Source organism: Strongylocentrotus purpuratus, unplaced genomic scaffold, assembly GCF_000002235.5.
Source record: "Strongylocentrotus purpuratus isolate Spur 01 unplaced genomic scaffold, Spur_5.0 spur5_scaffold_6, whole genome shotgun sequence".
Classification (NCBI taxonomy): domain Eukaryota; kingdom Metazoa; phylum Echinodermata; class Echinoidea; order Camarodonta; family Strongylocentrotidae; genus Strongylocentrotus; species Strongylocentrotus purpuratus.
In genome coordinates this window covers 20,551,742-20,577,098 of record NW_022145612.1, presented here as the reverse complement: position 1 = coordinate 20,577,098, position 25,357 = coordinate 20,551,742, and the positions used below count along the sequence as shown (strand labels likewise).

Genomic DNA, 25,357 nt, shown 5'->3' with positions numbered 1-25,357 from the left:
CTCCAATAGGGGGGGCCGCGGCCGTTTCGGCCCACCCCTGGATCCGCCACTGATTTACTACATATTTCTGGATAAATTATCATCTAATTTCAATCAACAATTTTATCACAATCATATTTTCATTATAATTATTGTAAACCTTGTTCTGGGCCCCGTCTTACAAAGAGTTGATATTGATCGCAGTTTATTTGCGATCGGTATCAATCTGAACTATATGTACATAAGGGATAGAGGACTGCAAACTTGCGATTGATAAGAGGACTTACGATTGATGTGGATCAATCGCAACGTTAAGAACGGCCCCCTGCATGGTGTACTCAAAATCATAGACGTAATAGAAATGCACCTTATTGATTCATGGAATTTTACGCACCTTCTTTCGTATTATCACCGTGCAGTATGTAATAATTATGTGCAAAATAGAGGGGAAGGAAATACACATTGGGCCTTAATTCTCAAAATTTATTTGAGAGATTTACAAGAATATTATCCTAATTTTCAGACAATAAAAGGGCTATGGGGAAACGTACAAATTTATGTTTCCAGTTTAGTGGCGATACAGAATGTTATATGGATATAAAATATTCAAGAAAAAAGCCGACACTGGCAGGCTCGTCGAGTTGAGTGACGAGTTGAATGACCATGACCTTTGACCATGACCATCATGATATTCTCCTCCAGTATCATCTCTTATTTTGGGCACAAACATGTCGTGGCAAATGAGATAAATGGGTTAACTATGAGTATTTCTGTGGACATTCATGTACTGACGGCCCTATAGTCTGCAAGCGCAGACCACTTTACTACAGTTCTTAAAGCCTTGATCAGAGCCTAGATCTGTAAAGGGTGTGTCAGCTAGAGCATAATAATATCATCTTGCAGACACTGTGTTACGCACAATGACTGACAATGGTTTGTGTTTGCAAACTATGACGGTCCCGGGATCAATATAACTTTCCATGCGTGAAGCCATTTACATATAGTACCCTGTACATGTACTGTATGCCGTGAAACCGGTTATTACTGGTTCTGCGATATGCTGTGGGTATGTAAAGTATACAGCGAAGCTGATCGATTGCCGAAGGTTTGTTATGAATGGCATCGTGTACGGCATCTGAAGCGTAGTGCGAGTCCAGTTTATCATTCGGTGGCACTTAAAGTAAACCTTCGAGGCAATGGATGTGCATAATTGACCGTTGTCAAGGTGATTATGAATCTCATTTTTTATTATTTTAATCGTAATCATGTCGTTGAATGTTGCGAATTATAGCGTATTGGAAAGGAAGAGATATCATATCGTAATGGAAACGGGCGCGTTTCTCCGGCTTCGCCTATATACGAATCCTTTATCATGTTGTTATTGTTGATGTATTTCGTAGCTTCCGTTATGATCGGCGAGCTAGTGAGTATGTATCTCATATTATATACAAAGTCTCAATGCCTTGTTACATGTTTCTATATTCATTATTATCATTTTATGAGATTGACATTACCTGTGTTGAGCGCTTAGTTTACGAACGGGTGAGCCCTGTATTTGAAGAAGGACAACAATATAAGAGCATATAAATCATTCTAATAATCCTATCTACTCTTTAGGCTTCTCCACGCGCGTTTGGAAGTGCTTAGGGCGATATACAATATTCAAGATTATGTTTATTTTCGAGACCGCCCCCCCCCCCCCCGACACATACACACACACACCTTATAGCACACAAAGGCGTATTATTCGCGTCGGCGTATATAATAGATTCCTCTTTTAACACCATCTGATTTAGCTATATATAATATTTTCGTTGAGGCGGTTTTAGACAAAATGTATACATGTCTACAGTAGTACAGTTCAAGAAATATTACAATTGAAAAGACAGACGTTCTACAACGTAGGCTACATAATAAAAAGTTAGTGCTGAGTAGTAGCCTATATACCTACCCGCGGGACGCTAAATTATAAAGTCGCAATTGCTCAATCCAATTTAATAAAAGGTTTATTATGTAAACATGCAATTACAAAAAAATAGTATACTACATTATGTGGAGATTAAGCCGTCGATGCTTAGAGCCGACTTTGCGAAAGTTGTTACAAATGAAAATATTATAAACATCAAGTACAAGGAAATAAGAATATGTCAACAAGTAAAGAAATCAAGTATTGATAGTACAGTAAAACACTTAAAACTGACATGATATACCTACATTAATTATTGTTTTAAAAGAATAATGGTATAATGCATGGATGTATATTTGCAATTGAAAGTATAATGTAATGTTTAGACTCGTCTAGAGAGAGGAAAAGAAGAGATAAAAAAAACATACTCAGTATGTGAGGTAGAGAAGAGAAGGAAAGAGAAAAGGGGTAGATGGGACAAGTGAGAAAGGAAGAGGGAAAAGAGGAGAGAGAGAAAGAGAGAATGGTCGGAGTGGGAGAGCAGAAAGATAAAGAGATGGCGCGGGAGAGATAGAGAAGGAGAGCATGTGATCCAGCAATATGATATCCATTCAAATAAAATGTTTGTTTTCAAGTTGAATGGATTGTTAGTTACCTTGAAGAGTTCACGTCATGTATAGCATTAAAGGGGAAGTCCACCCTGATACTTTTTTTATTCATTACGTATTTATTTGTTCATTTATTTATTTATTCAGCATAAAAACATCAACATGTAAAGTTCAGGAAATCATAATGGTTGATTTACAATGAAATTGAATACTGGGAACAAAATTGAACCAAAATATACACGAAAAACATGTTGTTTTACGCACATGAAAATGTGGCTACTACCTATAGTGGTTACAATACAATATTCAACGAATGAAGCCAGGCTGGCTACATGTACTATGTAGCAAGACCAAAGCGAGAAATGACGAGGAAGTCGAGAAGGAGAGAACTGACAAGGGAGAGAGTGAGGAGAGAGAAAGAGAGGAAGTGAACAAGATGGGAGAAAGAAAGAGAGAGGGAAGGGGAGATAAAGAGGGAGAGAGAAGAAAGAGATAGGGAGGGAGGGAGGACGAGAGACGAAGAGAGATGGAGATAGAAAGAGGGAGGAGGAGAGAGAAAGTGGAGAGAAAGGGATATAATATAATATAGAGAGAGAGAGGGTGGGGAGAGGGAAAAAGAGAGAGAGAGAGCGGAAAGAAGAGAGAAAATGAGAGAGAGAAAGAGGGAAGTGAGATAGAAAGAGAAAGATGGAGAGAGAGAGAGAGAGGAGAGATCATTAAAAGGCGAATAAAAGACAAAGTAATAAAACGTAGCATTAAAACATTAACACATTTCTTGTACATGTACACAGAAGCAGAAAAAAGTCAGTGAGAGTTTCAGCAAAATCCGATTAAAATAAGAAAGTTGTGAATGTTTAAAGTTGTCATCAGTGAAACACAAATTGGCAACATTGTGACGTATCTAACGAGGTCCTCTCCAATAATATGCTAGATGCAAAAATTTCGTAAATTTCATTTTACTCAGTTATTGATGACGGAATAGATTTATTTCATACAGGGGTTCTATAGAAACATATTTGCAATTATAATATTTAGGGTGCATGTATGATTGAAAATCGTATAAGGAAAAAAAGAAAGTTCGGATTTTTGTTAGTTTTTTTTTTATTTTTTTATATTTGATTTGATTTATTTACCAACAGCAATACATTTCATACATTTTATACAATAATTACATTTACAGGAAGAGAAACTATTGGTTGGTAAAAAAGGGGCCAGATAATAGCACATGTGCTAGTCGAGCCTAACCCCTTAAACAACTAAACAAAGTATTTTGGTACAAATCAGTTTAGAGAATGTAACAAAACAAAAAATAATTAATTTACTTTTACAATCGATGCTTTAAAAAAAAAAAAGAATCAGTACTCAATAATGTCTTACAATATACAAACTAATAATGTAAAATATGAATTATGAATTGTGTACACTTGATATTTCATTCATGACTTGTTCAACAAATGACTTGTAACAGAATTCCGAAACCTATTTCTAGACCTTGTCAATCTGACATCAACAGGTAATCTATTCCAAAATTCACTGCCCACAAAAGACAATGAAAATTGACCTTGTGTCGTTCTTAATTTTGGAAGACGTAATTGTCCATCTTCTTTTTGTCTTGTGGAATAGCTATGTTCTATAATGTCACAGTACTCTATCAAAATATGAGGCAAATTGCCATTGACTAGATCAAACATGAAAGTAGAAATGGATAAATCATGTAAATTATACACATTTAGGATTCGCAATCTTTTAAATAATGGATCTGAAGGAGTTCTCCATTCACTAAATGTTATGGCACGAACTGCCATTTTCTGTGAATATAATATACTTCTAAGATTAGTCTTATAAGTGCTTCCCCACACCTCTATTCCGTAAGAAATGTGTGGTTGTATAAATGCTTTATATAATAATATCAGAGTACGAATAGGAACAAAATGTCGCAATCTTAATAGCACTCCAACTTTCTTTCTAATACACTGATTTACAAAACGAATATGACTCTTCCAAGACAAATGTCTATCAATGTGAACCCCAACAAAAGTGGCAACATCAACCTCTTTAATTTCCTCGCCAGCGATTTTTAGTTTACCATTTATACCTATTTTTTTCCTTCTACTACATATTAACATGAAATTAGTTTTCATTGAATTAATTGTAAGTTTGTTAGCAGTGCACCACTTATGTATCTTCTGTATGTTGTTATTCACTTCATTTACATCAATTTCACCTTCGAAATATGAAATTGATTATAAAAAATACGCTGGTGCTTATCGAAACCGTTTTCTTATCGTAATCTGACCAGGGCTCAAATTAATTTTTTGTCCACGGGGGCTCTTCCCCCCAAAAAAGAGCCCCCGTGAGCCTTCTCACGGGGGCTCTTTTATTACTGACGGGGGCTCTTTTTTATACAAATATCCATTTAATTGGTACCTATGATACTCCTCAATTATTTGCTATTTCATCATTATCATTTCAATCAGCATTTTCCCTCTTACAAATTTACAAGCTACATAGCTGTTACTGGCCTGTGTATATATACGCATACAACACTGATCTTTTTGATGTCTTTAACGTGACATATCTTCTTCTCCCCTTGCAAACGAAAAAGAAAACATGGTCATTAAAAGGGATTAAGCGACAAATAATGATTGTGATTCAAGTTGATGCGAATATTTGTTTGAATAAGCACTGCTATTCACCCGAATCTTCTTTGTAAAAAACTTTTACAAATCTCAGCCATGCTTACTGAGTTGAGACGTTCCATTCAATTTAAAATACCCATTACATAATACACTTCTCCTAATCTCAAAGTGATCTCACAGCACAGTGGCAGAATTGCATGGCTGAGATTTGTAAAAGTCGTTTTTACAAAGAAGATTCTGGTAAAAAGCATTGCTTATTAAAAAAAAATCCTTGCATCAATTTGAATCACAATGATTATTTGTCGCATGGTCCTTTTATTAAATAACCTTGTTTTCTGTTTTGTTTGCAGAGGGAGAAGAAGCTATGTCACGTTAAGAAATCATAAAGATCAGTAATGCGTATATACATATGATACCAGAACAAATGTTGATTATCAGAATGTCATTTTGGAATACCTCTATACAAATACCACATTGTCTTTAGTCCGTATCAGTATTAGTATGATCCAATATAAAGCTATTATTCTTTATTTAATTCAGTATAATGCTTTTCCTCAAAAATAGTTTTGCTATTTTTTTAGGGTCGAGACGCTAAGAAATGGTTTCAAATGTACATTACACGAACCCTGAACCATTGCAAAATGATGGTGGTTCTCTCTCTCTCTCTCTCTCTCTTTATTTTAATTATGCATTATCAACTACATATAAAGCAGCAACCAAAAACTTAGGGTTATCTGAGATAGGTGAAAGTAAGAGTTAAAAAGAAAGTCATGCTAAAACGGCGCTTCACTTCCCACCGCCCCTGAAAAAAATAAAATAGATTAGTAGTCCTCCACTCCAGAATCCAACTCCCCCCCCCGGTTTAATATCACATTTTCACTTGGCAGCCCAAGGGGGCCGGGTGTGGGAGGAGGGGGTTAAACCCCCTACCCCCCCCCCCCTGCCGTAGATCTGCCCATGTTACCATATCATTCCACGACATTTTGGTCTTCCTCTTCTCCTCAAAAGGGACTTTTAGATTTGCGTGGACGTGGACGTGGACGTGTCCTTTTAAGGCACTGGCAATCACAATGTGACGTCCTTTTAAGCACTGGCAATGCCTTAGAAGGAGGTCACACGTTGCAGTCCACGTTCTCATCGTGCAAATCTAAAAGTCCCTAATATTGATTTACTGGTCGAGGTTCATTATTTGCTGACAACGAAAAACTTCTCCAGGCCATGACCATAATGTTTCTGCCCTTGCCCGATCGCCTCCAGCTCCAGCAGACATGGCGCGGCAGCGTGCAAACGCACCGCTACTAACGGCGCAGTAGGCCTATAACCACTGCTGACGGCGGCACTGCACTGCGAGCTGAATCGGTAATAATAGGCCTACTCATAAAACGAGAAATCTTGCACGCTAATCTTAGTTCCATTTCATTGGTTTAAGGTTTGAAAATTGAAACTCAATATTGTGTTAAAGTTACAACAGAAAAGATTATCTTTATTTTATAATTCCACCGGGGCGATTTTTAATTTTGCAATCGCCCCCGTGAGCAACCTGACGGGAGCGATTTTGTAGCTCACGGGGGCGAATCGCCCACCGCCCCCGTGTATTTTGAGCGCTGAATCTGACTCACATTTGATTCCCTCTTGCGGTATTAATTACCAAGTTTAGAAGACGGTGAATATCTAATTGCAGAAAACCCCATATATGCTGGTATGCTATACAATAGGTTCTGGTAGAACTCACTAAAGGCTCAAAACCACTCTGTAAAAAGTTGTGTTAACAAAGGCCCGTCTCGCTCATAATTAAAAGAGTTGTTTTTAGAGACTTTGTTTGAATTGCTCAACTTTGTTTGCAAGGAGAACATTTTATATTTCGTTCTCATGCGATTACAAAAAAAGAAAATAAATATATACATTCCCTGTTTAAACTGAAATAAGGCATTTCTGAATTGGAAAATCCTTACAACATATTCATTAAAAGAAACCATCCTTAACTCTTAAATTGGGAAAATATGGGTTTTTTCATATTTATTTTGTCTGGCCTTCTCTCAATTATGTCATAATGACATAAATCAAGAGTGCAATTACATTAAAGGACAATTTAATCCTTGCAACATGTTTTGATGGCAGGAAAGCAGAAGAATAAGAGAAAAAAGAATGGCAAAAGTTTGAAATAAATCAGACCAATAATAACAAAGTTCTGAGTGTTTGAAATATGAGATCGTTAAATTTATTTCATTTGGCATCAAACTGAATATTGCAAATCATTAATACAGAATCAATAGTAGGCGACAACCTCTAAGAGGGAACTTGTGTTTGTACATGAGTCTCCAATCAAGGTAAACACAGTATTATATTAAATAGCGAAATAAACTAGGTAAACTAACGTTAACTACGAAGAAGAAAGACAAAAAGCATGTATCACCATGTATATGCAGGGGCGTACGCAGGGGGGGGGGGGGGGGTTTGGGGTTCAAACCCCCTTTGGTATTTTTATGTATGTAACACTATGAACATGACGGACAATGAAAGCGGACAAAATATACAGTTCCTCAGGTAGACAAAGGAACATCCCTTCACAGCTTTTATGTAAAAATGTGTGGAACAGGTGTTACATGCATATTCACCTGTTCTACACAATTTTACTAATAGCAGTGAAGGGATGTTCCTTTGTCTACCTGAGGAACTGTATATTTTGTCCGCTTTCTTTGTCTGTCATGTTCATAGTGTAAACCCCCCTAAAAAAACCTAAACCCCCCCCCCCCCTTTGTTTTGTTTTGTTTTTTTTATTAAAAAAAATTTTTTTTTTAAAAATTAAAAAAAATTATACCCACGGCTAACCTAAATAAGGTGACCTTACCCCCCCCCCCCTCAACGAAGAAAAATGTCAAATTTTGAAATTTCGAGACCAAAAAAAAAAAAAAAAAAAAAGTGTCTTTGCGATTTTTTTTGGCCTCCAAAAAAAAGTGACCGGCCAGGAAAATATAACAATCTTCGCAATTGATATGACGTGACTTGCTCTGGACCAATCACATCTCGGTATCTGTCAAAGCTATCTAATATACATATATATATACACACACTCATAAACACATACACATTCACCACTACACATACAAGCTCCTAAGCGTACACAATACCCGAGGAAGGGGAACATATTGTATCTCATTTCACCCAAAGGGCAGCAGGCAGTGGACGTAGGTAAGTTGCCTAGTTAACTAATTATATATTTCTAGAAAACATGTTTTCAGTCTCTACAGGGGACGTTGTGATACACTCATGATATAACTTTTAAGAATGAAGAAAACCAATGTTGAAATATGTTTTAATGATAAAACTGCTTGCCATAAGATCGCGCCAGCTCGCCACAACTCGAGGCTCCAACTCGGCTAAGTGGGAGCCCTGCTTTACATATAAACAAACCTGCAAGAATTAAACTTCGTTCTTCGAGTTTGATCGATAACAAATTGCTGAACATTTTTCATAAAGGTTTTACTTGTGGCCTACTTTACTCAGAGATAGTAGATCATTTTACAATTTGTGTTATATGTCAAATGATATGGTCACTGAAAACTCAAAGCATATGTATTTAATCAGTCCAACGTAAACGTTGCATTTGATTATTTTGTTTAATTATTTTTTATTATGACAGAGATTTGTCTTTGAAAAAAGTAAATGTAATACAAACAAAGTAAAACGCCATGGATAACTATAGTCATTTTAAGATCTATTCACACCAGAAATGGGCTATATAAGGTATATTTTTGTGACGCAACCACACATCATTCAAATAGATATACACGAATATATTGTATTATTCAGAACAATTAGAGAAAGTAAAAATCTAATATTGAATTAACTTGGGGAATTAAAAATAAAATCGTCGGAAAGAAAAGGCAACATTTGTCAAAGGAAAATGTTGAAATGAACGATATTATTATTAATAATAGTGTAGCTAATAATATTAACTCTTTTTTGTTTAATGTAGGTTCTAATCTTGCGAACAAATTGATTAATAATGGTGTAGATTAGTTTAGATTTCATCCCGAACCCACATCCTAATCAATGTTTTTTTTAACCCTGATAACCTCAATGAAATAATTACTGTAACACATGACCTTAAAAGTAGTAAGCATAAGGTCACGACGGAATACATACATCGCTCCTTAAAAAAATGATATATGTAGTTGCTTCTCCTCTAAATCACATTATTAATCTTCACTAATCAAATGGCGAGTGTCCTAACTCTCTCAAAATTGGTATGGTAAAGCGGTACATACAACAGATAATCCTCATAGAATAAACAATTATTGACTCATATCTATCATTCCTAGTATTTCCAACATTCTCAAAAAATAATATATAATAGGTTATATACATATTTGTATATTAGTACAGAGCAAATGGGATGGACCTCGCAAGATACGCCACGGAGTTGCCAATTTATGGGTGATTGATTACAACTTCAAAATTTCTTAACTTTCGTATTTGTAATCGGATTTTGTCCAAACTTTTACCGACATGTTTCTCACATTCTCCTGCCCATATTAAAACCAACCTGCTGTTTTGAACTATCCTCAAGTTATTACTAGACATGTACCCCGATCACAGATGAAAATCAACTCTAATCTATAGACACTGGAGGATTGCATGCATGGATCACTCCTTTCATTTTTTCCTTCTCTTTAAAATTTTCTTTTGTGTGTGTGCCTCCCGTTCTTTTCTCTTTTGAACTCAGTCAGGCATTCCTTAGGTATACAAAACACCAAGCTCTTTTTCTTCTTTTCAGAAATTTCATTTGTGTTTACTACTGTGTACCCCTTTTTTATACAAAATCCAGAACGTGTCCCTGTGTTCACATTTAAATTTAGGCGAATATCAGATTTCAGATTTCAGATTTCAGATTTTATTTCCGTTTCAAAACAAACAAAATAATCAGCCTGATCAAAGAGATATACGGTGTCTGATCAAATTATGCATGGCAGGCCTGCAGCCGAACGTGTTTGAAATGATCCCATTTTATTAAGTGTTATACATGTATATCGGAAATGATATGGTCTAGCTGTTGAGAAAAAATGTCTGTATGATGTATTTGCGAAAGAGCAGATGTTTTTTCAAACTGTCTCTGTAGTTTGCAAACATTTTTTATTTGCTATATTCCTCATGGGGCCTATGTAAACTGTCAAAATATTATAGGTTAGGGAACTAAAAATATCACCAAAGGGGATATGGGGTATTTGATAAAATAATGAAATAATAATGATTATCATATTGCATTTTTGTATCGCGCATATTACATCACGATATAAAGTTTATATATGTTTGGTTGGACTTCGAATCTTATTACTCCGGCTTTAAACTCTGGCAACTAATTGATTACTATTTTATAGATATCAAGTCCTGAATAATATGTTTATATAAACCATGAATGCAGTAATGACTGTAATGAATAATTTTAACAGACATGACTATATTACCCCCTCCCGCAAAAACAAGGAGAAGAAAAGGAAAAGAAAATGGCTGGTCAATCAAATTAGGAAAGTCATTATGTTGCAAAAAAATCAAAAGACATCTTCGCCTTTTTATATTATGGATATTGATCATCTCCATCGAAATTATCTGTCATCAAATCCATTATCATTGGGCCTAAAATATAAATGTTGTATTGCCCATTGCGACCGACCCAAAATCTTAAAATCTACGGTCGGCTTTTTATCATTTTTATTTTTTTTAATCCGTTGTTTAGAAGAAAGAAAACGTTGAATGATTTTTTTTTTTAATGTATTAAAACATTCAAAACTGAGAAATATCAGCCCAAAGAGGGGGTGGGGGAGGGAATCGACCGACCGACCCAGGTGCTGGCACTTAAAGGTCAATACAACATCTTCTTTTTTTGTAGGCCTTGTTGGTAAGTCGAAACGTATGTTTCTGTTTTCAATTCAATAAAGGTTTTATTCAAAAAAGTCTCGCAGCCAGTAGCTGAATTGCACATGTGTACATTATGCTTGTAAATTTAACAAAATGCATCTACTTGCATCGAATGAAATATGACCATAATTTACACTTAAGCATATAACAGTTAAACATTGTCTTAATCGAATCATACACTAAAAATAACAGCAAAAATATACAACACATCCAGCTTGATTGCCTAAATGACTTACAGCATCCCGAACATAAAAAACGTAAATTCTATCAGTCAAAATTTCGTTATTAAAAAATTGCATTTTGTGACTTTTACATAATTATGTAAAACAGGTTAATAAAAAGAGTGCTAACTATTGAACAAGCAAGATCATGCCCCACAATGAATGATAAAATATGCCTGACATAACTTGACCTGGTTAAATAGACATGTATTGCATATAATTATAACGTATAAAGTAATGTTTTTTTGTGTATAGTAGGTAGTAGACCTTCGTGTTAGACTTTGAAACTATTAAGCAATAACTTAATGATCGACTCAAGAGCTCAAAAAATGTTTGGCACATTGGGCTTTAGGGAAGGCACTGATAACAACATTTGTTAAAGATTAGCAACATTGCTTGAAGCCAAAGTCTAATTCTACTATCTTCTTTTGTATTTCAATCCCTATAGGAATTCAGGAGTTAGTGACACCCAGAAGCTACTTCATTTCATTTCATTTCATTTTTATTTTTTCACTTCCAACAAAATACAATACATAATAACGAATACAATGTAAACTGTATACAAAACATAGTTACATTGGTAATAAACAAATCTTAATAATAATTTATACATTTTAGGAAGACAAAAAAAATGAATTTTAAAATTTAATTGCATTTATATTTTGAGAAAATGGAGAGGTCCACTGAAAAGCAAAGCTTGTAAATTGTGGACCCCTCAGATAATAATGAGTGTGAACAAAATATTGAATACATAATCAATGAAAGAAGAATAGTGGCCAACAGAGAACATTTATTAAAACACGTAATGACTGTAAACAAGAAGACGTAACAAATTACATGACAAAAATAATGTCAGAGGGTAATGAATCCAAAGAGTTACTAAATAGCATGTAGTTTGTTTTCTGGAGATTAAGTGACAATTTATTTGCTTGTATCCATTGCAATATATTCAATAACTCGGCATTGATTATATCAACCAGGACGTTTGGATTTTTGTGTGAAAAAAATAAATTAGTATCATCTGCAAATAAAATAAACGACAGGGAGTTAGACGATTTACAAAAGTCATTTATATAAAGAATAAAGAGTAGCGGGCCTAGCAGACTACCTTGTGGGACACCACAACTAATATTGCATAATTCAGATGCATGATCGTTTAAGTGTACATATTGCTTTCTGTTAGAGAGGTAACTCCTGAACCACTCCAAGGCCTTTCCACGTACACCATAGTGAGATAGTTTGTATACAGTAAAATTTCGTGATTGATCGTGTCGAAGGCCTTGGAGAAGTCCAGGAATATACCTACAGTGTGTGACGATGTATCAATTGCGTGGGCAACCTTCTCAACAAAAGACATTAAAGCATGAACGGTGCTGTGCTTTTCTCTGAAACCAAATTGGAACTTTGAAAATACATCATATTTTTTCAAAAAGGACATCATCCGGATATAGATTATTCTTTCCAAAACTTTAGAAAATGAAGATAATAAAGAAATTGGGCGGTAGTTACCCACATCCAATTTATCACCCTTTTTAAATAACGGAATTATTTTGGCTATTTTCATAGAATTAGGAAATTTACCATGTAAAAGTGATATATTAAAGACGTGAACCAATGGATCTGCAATAAAGGGAATAATGGATTATAGTATGACATTATTGATTCCATCATACCCTAAACTTTTCTTATCTTTCAGACTAGAAACAATTTTCATAATTTCTTGCCTATTAGTTGGAACAAAGAAAATAGAATTTGGATTGTGAGGGCCTAAAAACTCCACAAAATTTGTGTTTGAAGGCGGAATGTTTTTAGCGAGATTATCACCTATTAAAGAAAAATAAGTATTAAAAATATTAACTATATCTTTTTGGTCTTCAACAATCTCATTATCAAATTTGATCTTATTTACCTCAGATTTATTATTAACTTGGTTCATTGCTTGTTTGATTACCTTCCAAGTGTTTTGCATATCATTTTTAAAAGTTTCAAACGATTTACAAAGTAATTTCTCTTTTCTAATCGAATAATCCTAGTCAAAATGTTTTTATATACTTGAGTCCTGATAGAAGCAATCTCACATTGGCATACCTGCTGTCCCCTCATCCAAGAAACCGAACAATCTCTACTGGATTCACAGACCGTTCAAGCGACTCAATACGAAACACATACTACTTGAAGTGACTGCACAGACCGGTATCGTGGCATTGACGGTGATCGTATTTTTATTATTATTCGCAGGCGTCATCGAACCACCATGAAATCTAATCTCGATTACCCTCTCGTTCCCTATGAAGCACCGTCATGGACCTCGACAATTAATAAGGATATGATACCAAAATACACAATTAAGGTAAGCAGGAAATATTATCTGTAATTTGTTTTACTCTGATTTACCTCTTTCTTTACGCAGCTAAGTTACTTAAGTGAAAACCTATCCATAACCATTTTAACCTGTATTTATAATGTTATATTTTATCATATTCACATAAAGTATATAAGTATGCATTCTTAATACTGTTATCAGTCGTTTGGTTATTTTGATATTTCGGTGCCAAGTATGTCTTATGAATCGATCTCAAATCATTAACATCAATCTTAATAACTGAGGATTTGCATGAATGGTGTTGAAATCTCGATTCGTAAATCACTGTCTGGTTAATCACAATATCATAAAGGCAATTAATACTTTTGAAGTTTTGATACGATTTAACACAAATTTTTCGTAGAATTCAGCCTAGTATTCGACGGATTAATCCTTGAACATATTCAGACGCATGAAAAATCCGAACTGTTAATTGGGGACAAAGTGGGTGTAAAGACATTTTAGGTTGCTACAATAAGCACGTATATTATATCTCTCTTGGTAGCAATTAGTATTCAGGGCATCGTTTCATGATACCGTCAAAAGTAAACCTTCGTCTAAAGGGAAGTCGGCGAACTTGACGGTTTCGTGAAACGATGACCAGTTCCCCTTTGTTCTGAATCTTTTGCGCAGAATAAAAACAAAGTGAGTCATTTGGTTTATATATTTGACAAGAAAACTTTCCTTGGTTCACAGACTCCAAAATGTAAATATTCAAGCGAAACATTATCCAGCTTATCATCGACTTATACGTTACTATATAGTATAATGACGAACACGCCTCATCGGCACATTGAAAACATGACCCCCCTCAAAAAAAAAAACCTTTGAAGAAATCGCAATTTAGTCTCTATATACTTGTATCCTCACGCAAGAAGTTGTACATAATAAAGCTTAATAGGCCTACATAAATGTTGTCCAAAACTTTGGAATCCTTGATAAGATCGCAGTAAGTCGTGATGCCATAACATTAAATTGTATACAAATATCTACAATGCACTGTCATTTTTTCCAGACTTCGTGTTTTACAAATAAAACTTTGACAGCGTCCTATTTTCTTTATTCGGCCGTGTGACCTCTTTGCTAATTTCAAATTGAATGCAAGAAACAATAAACAATAATGAGTTGAATAGTGTTTCCTGTTTACTTTCAGCTCATGCTATAGGTTAATGGCCCGTCCCCCAAAAAAATCTAATCCCCATCAAGTCCAAATAATTTGACCTGTTTTCCGGTATTCTGACTCTTTTGATGATTTCCAGTGCAAGAAACAATGATTTAAACAAAATCACGAGTCCAATAATATCTTCCTGTTATTCTTGCTAGCCATGGGCCTATCACGATAGTGTCATTCCATCAAGCCCATAAAATTTGACCGTTGAATATTATATATTCAGATCGCAGACCCTCCACTGACCACCATCAAACACCAACATATTATCTGTTTCAGCCTTATTGTAACCTTCGGGTTTAGAGACGCCGAAATCATGGAAATATACCCCAAACTCAAAGTCGAGTCGATTTCACCCCATCTAGCACAAGTACCAAAACTTGTCAAAATAAGCAGGACAAAAGGACTGGACTTTACAAAACGAGAGGGGGGAAATTGAGGAAAAGGGGTTACCAGATGTCCCCTAAGAAACCGGGCCAATTTCCCTGAGCTGAGAGGCCATGGACTAAACTTTTGTTTCAGGAGAAGAAAATGAATGTTGTTGGTTCACACCACCACTTTGAGTTATATCTTGGAATTACTACCAGGCAACGCTAGAATGACTGTTCGATGGAACCTGAACATAATAATTATCAACGTCGCACGATTCCTGGACTTTTGATCGAAAAGTGAAGTTTCGTGTATAGGGGCATTAGAAAGTAAAGAAGCTGTATATAATTTGGTATATATGATAGTATGTACCGTTATATAACACAAAATAGATGAGAACGCCTTTACTGGTCGGTTGAACTTTGAAACACATGCACAATTTATTATCTCCCTCCAGTGCTATGGTAGCTGTCAGTCTCTACTACATGAATATCAAGAATCCTTTGTTTCGTGTCCTCGAATAGACGTCTGACCCGTTAATACCTACTTAATGACTATGCAAATAAGATATCAAAATGTCGTATGTTAGGTCATCATCTTGTATTTTTCCATCTCCCTTATTTGCATCTGAGATGAGCTCATTAAAAATCTAGCTCTGTTAGTTGAAGATTTTTGGAGAAAACGCCAAGATTGAAAAATGTAATGTCATACGTAATTATTTATGTTATAATAGGGTAATGATGATTGACAATCTGCATTCAGTGGATGCGACTGGTCTACATAAATGTGTATTCCACTGCAATCGAAGTAGTGCCTTGTAAAATCCAATTTTGGATTGTACATATTTATTTTATTTTTTTGTCCCGAAAATTCCGTAGGGAATATCGTCCCCCCCCCCCCGGAAAATTTGAAAAAGTGGACGCAAAAAATGTATAGAAAATACTGACTAAAGACTGCAACACACTTTTAGCTACGTTCAAGTTTAGTATCTTGTATTAACACATGGGTTAGCAAATATTAGATTATGTTTAAAGGTAAAGACCAGCTATGGTCATATGTGATTGCATTGTGAAAGAAACGTTGTGGAATCGATCAGAAAAGGTTGATCATCTAGCATATAAGTATTGGTGTGTACTGCAAGGTTCTGGAATCATCAAAATGATAAGAAATATGGCCCAGTCTTCATAAAGTTACAAGCACTGTACACAGAAAGATGTATATACTATACGCACACGTGCGCGACACGTGCGTTTATCTCTCACAGACCATGTAGATAAACTTATTTACCAAATATATCAATTAGTAGGCGGTTTCTCGGCAAAATGTTTATCATCATGTAATAGTCAAAACATATTCATTCACATGATTGGTAATAAGAGCTTCCATTTCATTTTTTGAAATTGGGGCGTTTCCAATACTGGTCTTTACCTTTAAACCAATATGCTTCATTTCGTTTTTGTTGTATTTTTTTTCATTACAGCTTGGGACTTTGAACACACCGATACAGCGATGGCGCTTGCCAGATATACCAGATGACTTTGAAGTCTTCGTCAAACGAGATGACATGACAGGCAGTGTTTTAACAGGCAATAAGGTAAAGCGGTAGTAAATAGTAGCAGTCATTCGCGTAGTAATTAAAGGGGCACGGGGGCATGGGAGCACGTGTTCACTCCTCTATTAAATTGTGAAATACTATATGGTTTAAAAATGGAAAGGAAAGGAAATGGGAGGGGCAAAAGAGGATGAAAAATATGATCACGGTGGATACAGAGTGAACTGCGTCCCCCCCCCCCCCATAATACAAGCACCCCTCAATGACGGGAACCGCACTACGCCACGTAGTAGTAGTAGTAGTAGTAGTAGTAGTAGTAGTAGTAGTAGTAGTAGAAGAAGTAGTAATAGTTGCACTATTTTTGTAGTAGTAATATTATTATTATTAGTAGTAGTAGTAGTAGTAGTAGTAGTAGTAGTAGTAGTAGGCTAGTAGTAGTAGTAGTAGTAGTAGTAGTAGTAGTAGTAGTAGTAGTAGTAGTAGTAGTGGTAGTAGGCTAGTAGTAGTAGTAGTAGTAGTAGTAGTAGTAGTAGTAGTAGTAGTAGTAGTAGTAGTATAGTAGAAGTAGTAATAGTTACACTATTATTGAGCCTAATAGTAGAATACACAACACAAAGTGAAGACCGTTGGAATAATCTATTTCAAACCCGAGTCAAGGACACAACTTCATAGACGATGAAAGCAAAGAGGAACTATTTGTTTGCATTCATGACGGCTCCGATCTATATTTACAGGGCTGTAGGTGGTATGCATCTGTTGTGATTGTCATAGCTGACTACTCAATGATAATGGTCATACAGGCGTAAGAGGTCATATCATGGAGTTATAGGTCTACTATCGTGACTATCGATGGAAAAACGCAGAGCCCCTCGACAAAAATCGACAAATATTGATAGATAAGAAACGAACAAACGCCGGATGGCCTTCACAAGACTTTTGTAGTGCATTGGCGTTGCATTGAAATTTTAAAAAAAGTTTAAGAGATGATTTCGTTATTTTTTTCCTTGGCAGGTTCGTAAGCTAGAGTTCTTGATGGCTGACTGTGTTGACAAAGGTTGCCAGGCCGTCATTGCCTGTGGCGGGATCTTCTCCAACTCGTGTCGAGCTGCAGCCATAGCAGCAAGGCAGATGGGACTGGACAGCCACCTTCTACTCTGGTCCAAGGAAACGGTGGGTAGTAGTCTGCATGCAGGCTCATGCAGACTCTAATTTGACACTTTACTACGATTAACAAAGCCTTGAGCCCGAGACTAGCTCTGTCAGTCTGCATGGCTGGAGCAACTAAAGTACATTGCCTTTGCAGCATGCCATCAGCATAGTCTCACAGAACAGACACTGTTTGATACGCACAACGACTGAGAAGGGTTTGGGTCTGCAAACTAGGTGAGTAGCACTCAGACAGGGAGTGGCATAGCATGGGTCCAGGCATAGAAGGGGAGCTGGGAACCAAGGGGCGGTTGTAATAGGTGGATAAAATGCAAATATTATCAGGGTAACTGATTTGGGAAGGTCAGTGGAAGGGGATCCTTTTATCGGTTCTAGGACACCTACCCCTGGACATCCACCCCCGGACAATTCCCCCCCCCCCCCGGACAACTACCCCCTATGACAACCATCCTCTATGACACCTACCCCTCAGACAACTATCCTAGGGGTAGTTGTCTGGGGGGGAGGGGGTAGTTTTCCTAGGAGGTAGTTGTCCTAGGGGGTAGTTGTCTGAGGGTTAGTTGTCCATGGGGTAGTTGCCCGGGGGGGGGGGGGGCAGTCGTCCTAAAGGGTGGTTACCCTAGGGGGTAGTTGTCCTAGGGGGTAGTTGACTGGGGATGGTTATCCATGGGTGGATGTCCAGGGGGTAGGTGTCCGGATACGCTTTTTTTTTCTTTTAATCCCCATCCCCTCTCTATATCTCCATCCTCTCCCCTCTCTCTCTCTCTCCCTTCCCCCTCTCTCTCTCTCTCTCTTCTTCTCTCTTTCTCTCAGCTCCCCCCTCTCTCTCTTTCTATCCCCCTCTCTTTATCTTTCCATCCTATACTCTTGTGCTTTTGTCTATGTCTCTCTTTCCCCCATAATCATATACATACATTCATAACCCCCCCCCCCTCCGTAGCTACGCCATTGCACACATAAATAATAAACAGATATCCATTAGATATCATCATGATCATGAAGAAATTGAAGCAAAGAGACGGACATAAAGGGGTAAAAATGTCTGCCATTTCAATGTCATCAAATTGTTCCTTTCATAATAATTGATACAGCATCATTTAAAAGAAAAAACATCGTACTAATTTCACCAAAAAGTCTTTGTGTCGGTGCTTCATTCTGTATTTGTATTGAAAACAGTTTGATTGAGTATGATGTTCGTGTTAGTAGGGAAGATCACAGATGCACTTGACAAACGTGTTTTATTGCCATAATTTGTTTTTTTGTTTGCATTGTAAATGTGTAATGATCTAATGTTATGCTCTATGTGACATTTGAAAGAAAGACGAATAAATATCTTATCTTATCTTATCTTTCTAACATTTATTCAAATGTAATATGTTAGCTTTAGTTAACCATGTAAAAGATGTATGATAAATCGAGATCGGAGTTCAAGTACATGTCAATATAAGAGTTAGAACATGGACCTACTTTTGGTTAGAATAAATCCGCCGGAATTCGTGACAGCATGAGTCCCTGCGTGCCCATGTGAGGTCTATTGAATTTTTGAGGTATCTTGAAGTAAGAGGGAGAGAGTGAGAAAACGGGGGGGGGGGGGGGCAAAACTTGCATCGAACGTTGAAAAATGAAAATACATGTTCGGGATATGTGCAAGAAGCCTGACACGAGTACAAATTTGTCACCTTTTTACGACCACTGCACATTATTGGAATCTCTGTCTCTCCCCTCTCCCCTTTCTCTAAGTTTAAAAAAAAAATGAAATACGTATTTAATCCTTGTGTCTCTGCAATTATTATTTTGTATACCTGAATGTCTTGACGATTTGACACATAATATTATTATATGCAGTCTCTCTCTCTCTCTCTCTCTCTCCCTTCTCCCAGGAAAAGGAAATGCTGCTGGCTCCGAAAAACTCGACTTCAAAATAAGACTTTTACTGGCCATTATGAAAAAAAAGACATAATGTACAATTTGTTTACATTTTTAACATTTTCATTTTATTTACAGGAGATGCCGTTTACAGGGAACGCCCTCCTCGACAGACTAGTCGGAAGCAACTTCTACCTCATGCCAAAAGATTGCCCATTCCAGACCGACGTTTATCCACGCATGCGCCAGCTTTACGCTCACATCTTGTAAGCAAGACCTCCTCACATGGCCCCTAATCTTTTGAAACCCGATCAGAATGTTCCCTTAATTGTCTATTTTTTACAGACTTGTGCCCCTCTTCCACAAAATCTTGGATCTGCCCCTTAGTATATTGAATAATGGTTTTTTTATAAGATAATTATGAATCAGCCGTGTATCTGAAAGTTCTGCTGGGTGCTTGCCTACCGGTTTGATCAAACGTTGTTTTACATGATATTCCTTTCTCTTGATATATATAAAAGCCATGGATACATGTAATATTTGTTTATTTTATGATACCTTCATTATAAGATGGGGTTGGTTGCTTTGATGGTTTCGAAGTCCTTCATTGTATTAGACTGAATTATTGTGACATACGGTATCTATTGTCTTTGCAAATAAAGACTATCATCTTTATCGCTCATAAATCTCCCGTTCTCTCTGTGCATATCAAAAATTGAACGCGCCTGAAATAATATATTTAAACTATATAAAGAAAGAATTCAAACAAACAAACGAAACAGCATATGTGACAATTAACATAATTTCGTTCATGTTTTTTACAGGAAAACATCAGGGAAGAAAGCTTACCAGATTCCTTTTGGCGGTACCAATGAAATAGGAGTGTGGGGCTATATCGCTTGTTTTCACGAACTAATGGGTCAGGTTAGTGTATAATCATGATCATCATTTTGAGGAATTATTGTCATCATTATAATCCGTTATACTTTCATAATTACATTTCTGTCACCATTATTGTGATCATCGTTGTATACTTACAAAGATAAAGCATCAAACACGAGGGATTTTAAATGTATGAATACTTTATCACGTCCTTTCATAGGTGCTCTTAATGATAAAACGTGTGCGTAATGTCTACTAGATGGAAATTGGGATTAAACTAGATTTAATTATTGCTAATGCAGGAATCAGCATTTGTGCTCTACGCATTCCTACAATTTCTCATGTACTTACTAACTTCGCCTGAGATGAAAAGAATAAATATGAAAGAAGTAATGTGACTTCATGTTCTATAATTTTATCCCACATGACTTTGTTACAGGGGCTATTCGAATCAAATTACACGGACATCGTGATAGCTGGAGGAAGCGGCGGGTCTGTTATGGGTCTTGGAATCGCAAACTATCTCACTGGCAGCAAATTAAAGTAAGATCAACCGTTTTCGATTCTCGTGTCTATACATATTCAAACCTTTTGCAATTATTCCCCCGAAGAGGGAGTGAGGCATTAATGATAACTCGTGACGTATGAGTAATTTGATACGTATTATTGCTACTTTTTGATTGACTTATTTTTTTCTTCTACATGCTAATCTATCCAATAAATGCTAGTCACAAGCTATTTATAATTCGTTTACTTATTATATTTGAAGGGAAAAGGCCCGAAAGCTGTTATTATGTCAGACAAAAGTCACAATACAGTCCCTCTAATAAGACAGAAATTTGCCTTTTGTATCAAGATATATTGAGTCCTAGAACATGTAGGCTATTGTGTTAACCGTCCTCAAGCCCGTTACCAGAGGAAATGTGATATATATATATATATATATATTCCCTGACATAGAAGGGTTGCATCAGGAAATGATGTGGTCTTAGGCGCACCATGCAAGAATGACATTGTGCACTGCATGCACAGCGATGCACAAAGAGATATCAAAATGAAGAGTGAAGACATTGCGTTGAGTTACGATTTAGAAGTACATTTTTAATTATTTCGAAAATAATGGTTCTTTCATTTGATTTAATCGAAAAGGATCAAATACATCAACCATTTAAATATATCACGAATCACTCAATAGTTTGTTTACGATGGCCGATGTGCTATGATGTAATCTGTATCTTCACAGGATTCACGGTATGGCAGCATGTCTTACTAATGAATATTTCCACAATGAAGGAGACAAGATTCTAAGGGCACACGGCCTACAGGCGGAAGATGGTTCTACAGGTGTTAAAACAGCCGATATAGTGCACTTTGCTGAAGTCGTGGGCATTGGATACGGCATGAATACACCAGAAGAAATGGGTAGGTTTAGGGGCTTTTGATGGTTTTGTCTCTAGTCTCTTGATATGCAATCGCAGTTTTGTGTTAAGATGTGCGAGAATCTTGTAGAATAAGTGAAAGGTTATAATGCAGAGATACATACATTTTCCTCTCGTCGTACTAAATGTATAGGTAACACGTAAATTTGTTTGAATAATGCTGAACTCGTTCGATAAAATGGAAGAGATTTATGAAATCGGTTAATCACTCTGATATCAAAGCAATATTCGACAGTTTTGAGTCTTCATTATGGTCCATCTGAAACCTTAACATTTTGATGTTAAACTTGATATCATTCAAAGATACACATGACATACTTGATTAATAGTTGACAATGTGATATTGAATAGTTTAAACATATTTACACCCAGTAAATAAGATCGATTGATCGATCTGTAAATGAAAATGAAAACAAATGTGATATTGGTTTTACGTTCCCCTATTCTCCCATCCCCTAAACAGAAAAGAAATTAAATTGATTATCCTTTATTTCCATTCTCCTTTTTTCACAATCTTACTTCTAGAATGCATCGAGAAGATCGCCACAAAGACTGGAATCTTTGTTGATCCAGTGTACTCCTCAAAAGCTGTATATAATCTTATAAAGATGATGAACGAGAGTCCAGACACATTGAAGGGAAAGAAGGTTCTCTTCATTCATACAGGTAGGTCACGATGATGATTCTAGAGGTGTCGTAGACGAGGGGGGGGGATACGTCGTCGGACTGTGGATCACATGGTTTGCGGTTCGAGTCCCACCGTGGCACTAATGTCCTTAGGAAAAACATCAATCTACATTTGCCACTCTCCACACAGGTTTGAAATGAGTACCAGTAGGAAGGAATTGAATGCTATGAGCACCGAAAGCGGTAGCCTAGCAGAGCCGAGGTAATATTGGAACACCTTGAGCACCTTGGGTGGTGAAAATATATGCACTTTGGAAATATATATCCAATATTTGTATTATTGCTCTGGAAAAAAAGTCAGGGCTTATGGTAGTGGCTTGTGATCTAGTAGATAGGTTTTCGGACTGTATAAATCACAAGGTATACGGGGTTAGAATCCTTGTCGCGGCACCAATGTCCTGTGGAAGAAATATCTCTTTCTCTTTAATCTTTCAGTTTCTATTTATATAATATAAATCTTAATGTTGTTATCGTTTATTTCCTTCTTCCACACGTTAGGTGGTGTATTCGATCTTTTTAGTGGCGTCTTTGCTTCCAGGATGAACGCAAAATCTTGCTCCGAAAACAGGGTATTCGACTGGATGGAACTCACGGACAAAGTCCCGTCTAGCGTATGAGTCAATATATTGATGACAATCGTTTTATGGATCTAAGTTATGCTTCCTTTTATACTTTGATATCAGCTCAATTGCATTTTAAATTCCTGGACAATGTTTGTTTTACTAGAACACTGGGCCATCAAAGATGAAGACCGTCTATTCAAACTTAGGAAAATTCGTAGTTATCCAAGGAAAAATACTAAGCATTGCAGAAATATAATCTAGAGTAAAAGGTAACAAAAAGATCAAGAGCGGGGGAAAAGCAGAGTAAGAAGTCTAAGGGGATGGATAGAGAGTGCGTGAGTGTGTGAGAGAGAGAGAGTGAGAGAGAGAGAGAGAGAGAGAGAGAGAGAGAGAGAGAGAGAGAGACGGAAATGAGAGGATAATGTAGTTTTGCCAGTTATATGACAAGGGAGAGATATTATGTTAAATCGTTGTTGCAGAATCTGATTTACCACCTTGTAAAGAGAGGAAGAAGAAACGGAACACCAATAACCTGATGACAATTTTAATTGCTTATCACAAACTGTTTAGAATTTGTGTACCCCTCCCCCCCCCCCCTTCCCTCCTCATCAGAGAATACTTGATCCGCCACTGATGATGTGGATAGAATATTTTATGGGTCCTTCATTAAACAAATTACACTGACTCTGAAGGGACTGTATCTTGTATTCAAAGAAGATTGACATATTTTTTTAAAGTGATTACATTGTATAGAAGTGAAATAAGCATTGATAAAAGAGATTCATTGATTAAGCAAGCAAAATCATTTTTTTTAAGGGACTATAATATTTTTACAAATAATGAATATAAAGATATAGATTATTATTAAATGGATATGTAATTGATGTATAATAATGAAAATACAAAAAAATATAACAGTTTAACATGTCAATTTACGTGTGAGATACAAACGGTGTGCATGTTTTTTTTTAATTACATGATGACATTATGACATGACGTGCATGTATTTTTACGACATGAACGTTTTATTTTTTACTGTCTACGCAGCTTACTTAATCATCATAAGTTATGCAATAGATTGTGGTTATTAACGTTGTACGTTGATTTTTGTCCACTTTTATTAGTATACGACTAGCGTAAAATTCAATATTTTATTCTGTTTTTAGATTATTATCGCAGTAAAACGACAAATACTGCACTTTTTTAAGTCTATTTCAAAATATATTATATATATTTATCTAAATATAAATTAATGTAGTATACAAATATATAAATATTTGATGACCTGTATCTAATTCAGGACGTGTTTAAAATACGACTGCATTGATGTGCTATGTTTCTTTTAATTTCATTCGAAGCTGAAATACTGATTATGTCTTTCTATAACATGCGATCGATTATTTAATTTGAGATAAAGGATAATATCCAATAGTTGTATGAATTATGGGGAAATGTAGTATTCTGATAATAACACGGATATAAAATGCTCGTTTTATCTTACCCTTTATTTATAGTGTCATATTGATACCAACTGATGTGGGCTGCAAGTTTGATTAAGGAAATAAATATAATGATATAAGATTGACGAGTAATGTTATTTATGTTTTTAATCTATGTTTTCATATCTATATTTACCTAAAAGAAATATCTATTTGGAATGGAGTTAACTATACTATTTGATTAAATATTAACTGAAATGATAATTTATATTATCGTAGTAATAATTGATAATCAAACACTCGTGGCAGTTTTTTTATATTTGTTATTTGTGTCGTGTCTCCCTGTTGTGTGGGAGCAGCCGGTTATTTAGAATGGAATTTGCTTTATATTAGAAATTATCTAATGCATCTATTTAGATTCAATGCAACATCAATGAAAATGAGTGTTTCCTTATCATGTAGGCCTATCTTGATTTAGAGAAATTACACCTGCCTTAAAATAAGAGTAACGATTCACAATAACAAACACTTGGTTCCTATGCAGAGATTAGACTGTCGTTGGGTAATAAAAACTGTCGGAGTATATCCAAGCTA

General features: G+C 36.0%; 1 protein-coding gene across 2 annotated transcripts; it reads left to right on the top strand.

The window, feature by feature from the left end:
- Nucleotides 1-991: 991 nt before the first annotated feature.
- LOC591789 (bifunctional D-cysteine desulfhydrase/1-aminocyclopropane-1-carboxylate deaminase, mitochondrial) lies at nt 992-25,357 on the top strand. 2 transcript variants are annotated; one of them, XM_791340.5, is made up of 10 exons: nt 992-1,204; nt 13,508-13,619; nt 16,649-16,762; nt 17,732-17,890; nt 19,892-20,019; nt 20,578-20,677; nt 21,075-21,178; nt 21,879-22,057; nt 22,600-22,740; nt 23,260-25,357. In XM_791340.5, the coding sequence occupies exons 2-10, from the start codon at nt 13,524-13,526 to the stop codon at nt 23,376-23,378; spliced, it is 1,140 nt and encodes a 379-aa protein (XP_796433.3). In that variant the 5' UTR covers nt 992-1,204; nt 13,508-13,523; the 3' UTR covers nt 23,379-25,357. The 2 variants fall into 2 exon arrangements, with proteins under 2 accessions (XP_796433.3, XP_011666977.2); XM_011668675.2 differs by lacking the exon at nt 992-1,204 and adding an exon at nt 8,217-8,321.